This window comes from Cajanus cajan, chromosome 7 (assembly GCF_000230855.2).
Source record: "Cajanus cajan strain Asha chromosome 7, NIPB_CcT2T_4, whole genome shotgun sequence".
NCBI lineage: Eukaryota > Viridiplantae > Streptophyta > Magnoliopsida > Fabales > Fabaceae > Cajanus > Cajanus cajan.
In genome coordinates, this window is record NC_138523.1 from 7,164,255 (window position 1) to 7,174,608 (window position 10,354).

A 10,354-nucleotide genomic window follows, 5' to 3' on the forward strand; every position below is an offset into this window, starting at 1 on the left:
TCAACCATAACTTCAAAATTTGCATTTAGTACAGGAGATAAATTTTTTAGTCTTCATCGTTCTATGTTCCATGAATTTACTTTGGAGGCACTTATGTATATACAAAATTGGTTGAAGTACAAACAATAAGGTAATAAATAATTAAAGTTTGTTTATTTAATAAAAGTTGTTTTTATTTTTTATTATTAGTTTTAATTATTAATTTAAATTGTCTAATCATCCATTTTATCATCATTTAGTTTCTATTGGTATTACTAGGTTCGAAGACAAGCATTTAGAAAAATATGGAAAAGTTGATTCCGATGATGAGATCAAATGTCTACATGTTTGTTTTTTTGAAATTTATAGTATATAATTTAATCTATAATTTTAATCTTATTGATTTTTGTACAATTTTTTTCATACGTCTTGGAGAATATTGTTAACACATGATCATGGTGTTGGAAGTTTAATTACAACTTTTATTACATTGATTTCTTTTAAAAGTTTATTTACAAGAATTGAATTTTTTGTATTTATAAAAGAATTGTTATGTTAGACTTTTGTAATGTTAAAAACCTGACAAATTAATATTATGTTTGCTTGTATGAAATGTTTTCTCTTTATTGATTTATTTTCTTTATACATAAGTAAAATGTGGATGCTGATATGGGTACACATGTATATTCAACGGATACAGGGATGAGGATTAAAATTGATAGCCACACGGGTATGAGACTGGATACGAGTATTATTTTTAATTGTAGGTATGAGAATAGGTACTATAGGATCCTACCCAGACCCTATCCATTGTCGTCCCGATTCCAATTAGGCTTTTTAGTCACAATAGTGTGTTGTATGCAAAGCCTATGGCACTATTTCATGGCATAAGTATCTGTTGGAATAGAGGATTCAAGGGGGTAACATGTTATTTTGACTCCATGCTTATGATAAACTTGATCAAGCAGGGTGATGGAGACTTGACTTGGAACCGGATTGGATTTGATTCCTCTTCAAGCTTTTCCTTAGACCTTTGGCTCCTTGGTTCTCCTTAAGCTTCTCCAAAGCCTCCAATGGTGGATGAAGCTTCAGAATTCACCTTCAATGGTGAGGAACACTCCCAAATGGCGCCACTCCTTAGAGGAAGATTAGCCACTTCAAATCTCACTACACTCTTGTATGAAGAGGATAAGAGAAATGGAATGGAATTAAAGAGGTTAAGACTTTTGGAAGAGAGAAAGTTATGAAAAAATTTCATAAATCTCTCTTTAATATCATCAAAAGTGTTTACAAAGTGAAAGAAAAGGCTTATATAGTGAGGGAGTGGCTTGTGGTGCAAGCTAAGCTAACTATGGTTCAAGGAGAACCATGGTTAGCCTTCTTGCACTCAAGCTAACCGATCTAGTTATCTAGGAGGCTTGTGGAACAAGCTTCTAGCTTGGGAAGCAAGTTAAGCTAGAAGCTTGTAGCACAAACTATCCAATTATGTGGGAGAAGCCAAGTAATTTCGGCCAAGGAAGGGAGCTAGGCGGCCAAGCTTGTTTCCTTCACTTAATTCAATCCAAAACTCTTGGAATTGGTTTAGTTAGGTTCACCAAATTATGGTGAGACCTAGCTAAATCAATTCCTTGAAAAAAAAATTGAGGAAAACAAATCTAATATGTAAAATTTAGTCTAGGCCCACCAAAGGCCCAATTACTAACAAAATTTACACACCTTACTATTTGTCACCCCACTTCTACTACTAAAAATATGAAAATTAATGACCCTTAATACAAGGTCAAATGCAGCAAAAGTCTCCAAGTAACATACCCTAAAATCCCAAAGGGATATCCTATAAGAAAAGAAAGAAAGTGTCTCACAAATATAAAAACAAAATATACTTATACAAGTAACTACTATGTACAAGTATCATACAAGGTATATACAATAAAAACTAAAGAACTAAAAAGAAGAATCATACTCAATGTTCATAAAGAACATAGGTCCAATAAGCACTTCCTCTGTAGAAACATCTTCTAACCTCCTAATCATGGACCTAGTTAAAGGTTCAATAATCTTCAAGTGTATATCCTCGAATGATCCTTCATCACGATGGATATCATACTCCACTTACATGCTAATCAAGTGTATATCCTCCTTGAATGATCCTTCATCACGATGGATATCATACTCCACTTACATGCTAATGAGACGGTCACTATCAAAGAGCATATGTCGAGAAAGTGGGGTTTGTCTCTACAACACACTTTTAGAGAAGGAAATTATTGTGTAGATTACTTGACAAAATTGTGTGCAACTGGAGATGATAAGTTTGTCCTGATGTTGGAGCCCCTAGATGATTTGAAAAGGTTTTTACGAACTGATAAGAAGGAAACTTTTGTGCACATTACTAGGTATTTTAGTTGTGTTTCTAGTTTTCTTTTCAGCTTTCTGTGCGTTTCTTTTTTTCTTTTTTGCTTATGTAACCAAAAAAATAAATAAGGAGGTATAAATAACCAAATTCTTTGTTTTCCTATCACTATTGCTTTGGGTATAAATAAAGTCCAATTATTTGATGAAAAGGTAAAGGAAAAAAGAATTTGTAAACACCTAGAATGATACCAGAGTAGAATTTTACGTGTACGAAGCCAAATTTTGGATTAAGACTCGTTACATAAAAACTAGTGTCCAACATATAAAAATAATAATAAATAATAAATAAAAAAGTGGTCACTTCAACTTTACTGCAAGACAAGTATACATTTAATGAATTAATGAATTCTTGACTGTAGCTAACATCACAATTTACAACACAAACTATTCAATCACCTCATTTCTTCCATTGCAAAAATTACTTCCTAAAGATTTCGGGGATGTAAGTAATTCTTTAGTTTCATGCGTCTTGCATAGAAATTGTACCATGCTAGGCGTAGTCAGCAATTTTCATCCGCGTTATAAACAGGTATCTGCCAAAGTTTAGTGTTCTTTTTCGGGTCATCGGTGAGGCTAAGATCTGTCTCATCCTCCTTGAAAGTTCTAATGAACGTTTTAGCACCCATCATTATAAGCCTCTCAATCATGAATAGTTGGTAATTGTTCTCAATTAATGGATCCAAGATATGGCTATAGTTTGACGAATATGCCATTCTATACCTGCAAATGAGTCATAAAGAGTATTAAGTAAAAGTATTTGATACTGGCAAAAAGTTTGCTCCAGAAACTTAAGTACATAATATTATTCTTAATTTATAGGGTAAAACACTATTTGGGTCCCTGAAAGTGCATATGACTAACAATTTAGTTCCTAAGAGTAAGGAAATTTTTAATAAAACTTGAAAGTTCTAGTTATTTCATTTAAGTTTATAAAAGTAACCACTTATTAGTTATTATCATTTTAGTTCCCAAATATCCATTTATATTATCATTCAAGTCCTGCTTTTTTTTTTAATTTTGGATTAAAGTGAGTAACATTATATGCTTTCAGGGGCTTTTTTCTTATTTTTTATACTTTCATGGACCATAGTATCAGGGTCATATACTTTCAGGAGCTCAGATGGTGTTTTACCCTAATTTCTATTAACAATATTGACTAAAAATGACCAAGTGTCCATAAGCAGTCAAATCTAACAACCAGCCACGAATAATGCATCATAAAACAGATGAAGGACACAGTTCAGAAAAAACTGAAGTGGTAAAAACACTGTAATTTAAAGAATGCAAAGAGAAGCATACTACAATTATTGCAATTTTTTTTTTAAATAAATCCAGATGCTAACTTAAAAATAACAATAATTTCCAGTGGAACATAAATGACAAACATGTGATCCAAATATTAAAATAATGTTTAGCCAATAGCAACCACTTATCGCAAACGCAAATTAGTATTTAGTTATCAACTTTGAGACAGAGCATGAATTATGCCCACAGATAAAAAATAATATTGTTTCCATGACCATTGCGCAACCAAATGTTTTATTTACTGTCAATCTATCAGGCATAATTGGTGCAGCCAAAGAAATTATTATGTAGGAATCCCCTCTCGCGTCCCTCCCTCCTCCCAAATGTGAACAAGAGAATGATTACCTGACAGAAAGTGGTGAGAAAAAACCAGGAGTCCTTTCATTTGAAGCAATATACAAGGTTCTTCCTGGTGGGACCCACTTTGCTATCCTACAAATAATGAACTCTGGCCGTGTATCCCTATCAAGGTGAGGATGCAGGCTCCTTGCTACACCAAATCTATCTTTCCTGGTCTTTATTTTATCCCCACGACGAACATGGATGGCATCATAATCACCAAGTAATGCTTTGATCTGTGAACATGAGTATGATCAGAAATTAAAAGTGTAACAAATAGATACTGTTCTATTGCAATGCGACAGTTTCAATATACCAAGCATATATTACCGCAAGTTTTGAAATTTACAGGTAATAAGCAAATTGTCATCTATTGGGGCTTAAATAAATTTCATTAATCCTGTCCCAAATCTATATCCCTATTATAAGGGAAAAAGAATAACTCAAAGGACAAAATATAGATACAGTATTATAGGTATTGTTGGTATTGTTATCCGATCAGAATTAGTATTAGATCTCAATAATACACGTTGACATTTAATTAAATCCTTTATTATGCATATTATTTGGATAAAACTCCAATTCTGATTGGAGAACAACTATGATATTATATGTAAATTTTATCGACTCAAATCCCTCAAGCACTGGTTCGCCTAGCAATCATGCATGCAACAAAATGCAGAATATATTGTCAATGTTTTCTGAAAATTGATAGCTACCAATAAAAAATGACTGCATTTGTGACCACACAGTACCAGCCAAGCTCAAAGAGAGGTTTTATCAGTGTTATATGATCAGTTATGCTATATTTATAGTAATCGTGGCTTTAAAGCAATAACAAGAGAAGAAAGTGGGAGTAGTACAATTAAGCATGTTAAGATGAATGCATTAATATACAATAAGGGACCAGATGCAAAAATGATTGTATATGAGGATATACTAGTGTGATAACTATAGAAGAAACGATTACAGAAAATCGGTTAACGTAGTATGAACATGTGCAAAGAAGACCACTCGAAAGCACCAATGAGGAGAGTAGACACATGATTTTTAGCACTATGACAAGAATTAGAGAGAGACCAAGCAGGATTTGGTTTTAATTGAGCCCAATAATATCACGTTATCCATGTAGCCAACATCACCTAATAGGATAAGGCTATTGTTTTTGTTGTAGTAGTAGTAGTGTAGTGACAACTGCCACTAAATTTAGTTCCAAGAATTTTACCTTAAAAATAGTTTTTCCATAATTCTAAACCATGTGTGATGGCAGCACTATAGCAATGTTGCAGGGCATCGAACACAACTGCCACTCCTTTGACCCCTCTAACTTAATTCAATGTCACGGCTGGAGCTGTGCAAATCGTGGCTGCTTTTGAACAATTTTGTACTCATCTCAACTGCTATTTCTCCAATGGACATAATGATCCTCTCTACCCCTGGTTTTGTGTCATTAACCTGTTCAGACCTTTTTCTAGTCCATGTTTGTGCTCCCCCACTTGAAACCCTAACTCTACCATCTCCAACAAACCACAGCTCTCTCCAGCAAGATTCCCTACGGCCCATTGTCCATGTCAATTCCCAGTCAGAATCCGGTGGCGCACATCATTTCTGATGGTACCCTCAATATTCAGTGAAGACCCATCTCTGTTCTGGTCATTTTCTAGCTTGCTCATCTCTGTTCTGTTTCCTTCTCTAATCTGTCCTTTAACCTCTCTAAAAGGTTGAATCAGTAATGGCTTCATCCACTCTGTCACAGGGGACACCACCAAGCACTGCCTTGCCTCTGCTTCTATATCAATTTCTCCCTATAGTCCTATACATTGGCAAAGGCTAATGTAACAACTATAAACGTTGGCAGTGGAATAGTTTAAAAAAGACATAACAGTACAGAGGCTATATTATTTGACTTTTGTGGCAAAACTATCACCAACAGTATTACCCAAGCAAAGAGACATCAAGTGGGAACGATGGGAGATGTTGATAGTTGTACAAAGGCTCCTTCTAAAGTGAAATACATATTCACAGAAGCCTGCACGAGGAAGAAAGCCAGACATACTTGATGAGACTCAAGAATGAGGAGGAGGAAGAGGTGGAAGAAGTTTTGAATATTCAAAGTGGAAAAACACCGGCAACTTCCAACTGTAGCATCATCGGACCCACTACCATTGTTAAGAAAGCCAAACATATCAAAGAAGGATTTGAGCATCAAAGTATGCAACACTTAGTTTTTATTAAATATAACCAAGGTCTTAAAAACCATTTCAATTATATTAATATGATGGATCCCATTCTCCTATATGGTGTTGAATTGTTGATATTTGATAGTAATGAGTGGTTTTTACTTGTTAGAAGAAATAGATGGAAATGATGAAGGTGCAGAAGATCAAATGGTGTTTGATGATGGTATCTTGACTTGGGGAATTGTTGCCACTTGCCATTGCAATTGGGGGTAGTGAGCCTACGTGAAAAACAAGATCAAAGAAGTCAACGTGCAATTTAGGGTTTAGTTCTAGGCCTTCAAACTAAGGGAAAAGGAAACAAAGTTAAACAAGAAGAAGAATGTGTTGATGAAGAAACCGAAGAAGCAAAGTTAAGAAGCTTGTGTTAGAATTTGAATATTAATAATTACTTGGTTTAAGGCTTAAACGTGTTTGATTCTTTTAATTTTTTTGTTATTGGCATGTGTGTTTAGCTCTCAGAAAAGTTAAGTCCCACATCGAGTGGTAAGGGAATGTTCAGTAGAGAACTTAAGTGCAGCTTGGTTCTCCCTCTTGTATATATTGGTTCTCCCAAATCCAATATAGAAGAGCTAAAAATATTTATATTCTTAAAGTTGTATTCTCCAAGACATAGATTCAAAACCCTTAATAAAAATAAAAACGAATTTAAAACTAAATCAATCATACATTCAAATACTAAGGACTGTAAAAGACCATGTAGCAGATGGACCTTTTCTGCTGCTTCTCGTAATTTCCCTGCAGCCATTGTCGGCAAAAATGAATATGGCAACATTATGGCACTGCGGTTGTTTCGATCCTTGCACTCCATAAACCTGAAGAGTCACTAACACTTCAAAAAATGGCGATAACTTTAAGAAGAATCTCTGCCCATGGCATTTAACAACCAGTTTTATGAGCAATCATCTACATAGCAGTATCATTTTGGCAGTTATGGCATGGCACGATTTACAAATCAACTTAGTTGTGATACAATTAAAACTTCAAAGTCAACCACATTGTACATATTTTAAACTCAAATTATACATTTGTCATGTATATCAGTTTTAATAGCTCACGTGTTCTAGACTTCCTATCAACAAATGTCTTTTGATCATGCATCAACTTCTACAATCCTGCTTGTTTGAATCAAATTCCTTTAACAAGAAAACATATATTAAATTAATACACATTTTTGATGCAGAGTGACGACAAATTTTCATACAAATTGTCACTTTATTAAATATTTTCAGCTTGACAAGCATAACAAATTGAATACAGAAAATTTGTATTTTTCTCCATCCTAAAAGACAATCTTTATTGTTTCCTGCATAAATTGGCTGAAAGTCAAATATGATCCTTTCTTATAGAAACCTACCCCACTTACTATTAAACAATCAACCTTATTTTACAATGTAATAAAATAAATCAACCATAATTCTTCTTTATGTACCTACCAAGAGAGAGGGCTCGCAGTTCTGTTTATGAGCAACAAATCTGAGTAGCGACTATTTTCTTTAAGTTCAAGACGGCTAACTCCTTCCACATGTGCAACTCCTCTGGCCCCCAACTTCATGCTCATCGATAGAACCCTATACCACTCTTTTGAATTGTCCAAAATTACGGGAACCGTACCTGACATAAGTTCTGTGTCATATAAAGACTCCATGGCACAAGAAGTTGCATCCCACCTAGCACATTAAAAAAAAAAGACCAATTACATCAAGCAAAGCAATGCAATGAAAAAGTATAACAGGGTACATTAACAATAATAAAGAAACTCACAGTTCCTCGGAGCTGGCATTAGCGGAATGATGAAGGATCCCTTTCTTGTTATGAATGGGATTAATACACATCCTCGAAGGCATCACAAAAGTTCTGCAAGAAACACATAACAACTTCATTTAGCATTTCCATTTCAGTCCTTGCAATTGTATTAATTACAATTAAGGATTCAAATTACTGTCCACAACTGCAACAATAGTCCATACCAATACACTTTCTCTTCTTATCCAAAAAAAAAAAAAAAAATAACAAATACACTCTCCCTTCTTAAATTCATTGAAATCATCCGAGACACTCATTAACTAAAGAGCCAAATACATATAATTTTGTGATACATAATGAATTACAACATTCATAGGATTCATTTTAGCAAAGGAAAAAACTTAGATACAGAATTATAGGTACTGTTGGTGTTATTCTCCAATCAGAACTGGAGTTTTACTTCAGTAATACATATTAACATTTAATGGAATCATTTATTGCACATATTAATATTACTAAAGTGAAACTTTAACTCTAATGAAAAAACTTAGACATAGTACCATAGTTACTATTGGTGTTGTTTTTCATTTAGTATTAGATTTTTCAGGAATAAACGTTGACATTTAATGGAATAACTTATTATGTATTTTACCAAAGTAAAACTAATTTTGATTGGAAAACAACACCTATGCTACTGCAACTGAATTTTGTCCAACAAAATAGTACATATGGTAGTACTAAATGTAAGTTTTATCCTTTATAGTAAATGATATGAGAGGTGGTAGAACGCAAGAGAAGAGATAATTATGAGAGAATCAGCAAAATGGAATCAATTGAAAACTGGAAAGATGAAGCCATCCTCACCTTGTAACCATCTAAGAGCCGGCTTTTTAAGTAAACTTTTTCAAAAACACTTCTACCATGGAAAAATATAAGTTTCTCCATAAGCTAATTTGTAGAAGTTCTCTCATGTTATCCAAGATCTTATTTTTAACTTGTGCATAACTTGATCGTAGTTTATCCAAAATCTTATTTTTAACTTATGCATAACTTGATCAGAGTTTATCTAAAATCTTATTTTTAACTTATGCATAACTTGATCGCAGTTTATCCAAAATCTAATTTTTATGGAAAAACTTATTTCAACTTTCCGTTCTCCTTAACTAGCTAGCTAGCTATACCTCTAACAGTAGTTTGGTAACGCTACAAAAATCAAAAAGAATTAGCGACCAAATTGATGTAGAGGAGTTGCTTTCTCGTGGGGCTACAAGAATTTGACAAGTTGCACACAAATCATTGGGTCAGCAATTCAAATTTGTGACGTTGCAATTGAAGAGAGCGGAGAGAGTACCTGGAAAGGAAGATGGCTTCTTCGAGGGCGCAGCGGAGGCTGGATTCTTGGTGACCGAGGCCCTCGCAAGATCCGCAGTGTTTTCCGGGGCAGTCGATGCGGGTGCCCCAATAGAGGTACTTTTCGAAGTGTTGTTGTTGTTTTTGTTGTGGAAGGTTGGGCTTTGAGGCGGTGGTGGAGAGCAGAGAGGAGAAGAGGAAGAGGAGCGCAATCGCTGTGACTGATGCTACGAGGACCAGAATTGGGGATCTCGCGGGCTTGGGCTTGGGCTTTGGGCCTCTGTGAAGTGCCATTGAGATTTTAACTGCTGGAGAGTGGAGGGACACAAGTGTTTAGGATGTTCTCATTGCGCTTCTCTTCTGCTCTGTTCAGTTGAGTGAGGGAGGGAGATTTCAGATTCTCTTCTCGCCATTGCTGTTAGGACTTGTAAGATAATTCTTTCATGATACTTCCAATATCTCCAAAAAAAAAAAATATATATATATATTAAATGTTAATTTTTCGAAACTTATAATTAAATTAAAAATTCTTATTCTTAGATTATACGTAGATTATATGTATAAAATTATATATTAATCTCGAATCAATTCATTATTTTATTATATAATGTAATATATTTATTTTAAAATATATTAAAATATAAATATTTTAATTATTTTTAAATTATTTAAATTGAATAAAATTTGATATAAACATATAAAATAATATGAAATTACAATTAAATTGACAAAATTAGTGTAATAGTAAATAAATGATACACTGGTTTAGATTGAATTCTCTTCCGTATATATTAACATTACAAATTTGAATTTTTAAATACATTAATTAAATAGGTATTAAACTAATTCTTTTTATTAAGTTCTTAAATTTTATATATTAAAGAAAATTACAACTTTAAGATTAGTTCTATAGCTTGAAATGAATTAGGAACCTCTACAATTTAGAGAGAAATTACACAGCGTGGAGTAGGTATGACAATCTA

General features: G+C 33.6%; 1 protein-coding gene across 2 annotated transcripts; it reads right to left on the bottom strand.

Moving 5' to 3' along the window:
* Nucleotides 1–2,676: 2,676 nt before the first annotated feature.
* On the bottom strand, nt 2,677–9,828 carry LOC109806588 (uncharacterized). 2 transcript variants are annotated; one of them, XM_020369040.3, is made up of 6 exons: nt 9,373–9,825; nt 8,040–8,132; nt 7,712–7,945; nt 6,988–7,090; nt 4,045–4,274; nt 2,677–3,114 (listed from the first exon to the last, which is right to left on the bottom strand). In XM_020369040.3, the coding sequence occupies exons 1-6, from the start codon at nt 9,663–9,665 to the stop codon at nt 2,895–2,897; spliced, it is 1,173 nt and encodes a 390-aa protein (XP_020224629.2). In that variant the 5' UTR covers nt 9,666–9,825; the 3' UTR covers nt 2,677–2,894. The 2 variants fall into 2 exon arrangements, with proteins under 2 accessions (XP_020224629.2, XP_029128768.1); XM_029272935.2 differs by lacking the exon at nt 2,677–3,114 and having other exon boundaries at nt 4,216–4,274; nt 6,945–7,090; nt 9,373–9,828.
* Between the last annotated feature and the right edge of the window lie 526 nt (nt 9,829–10,354).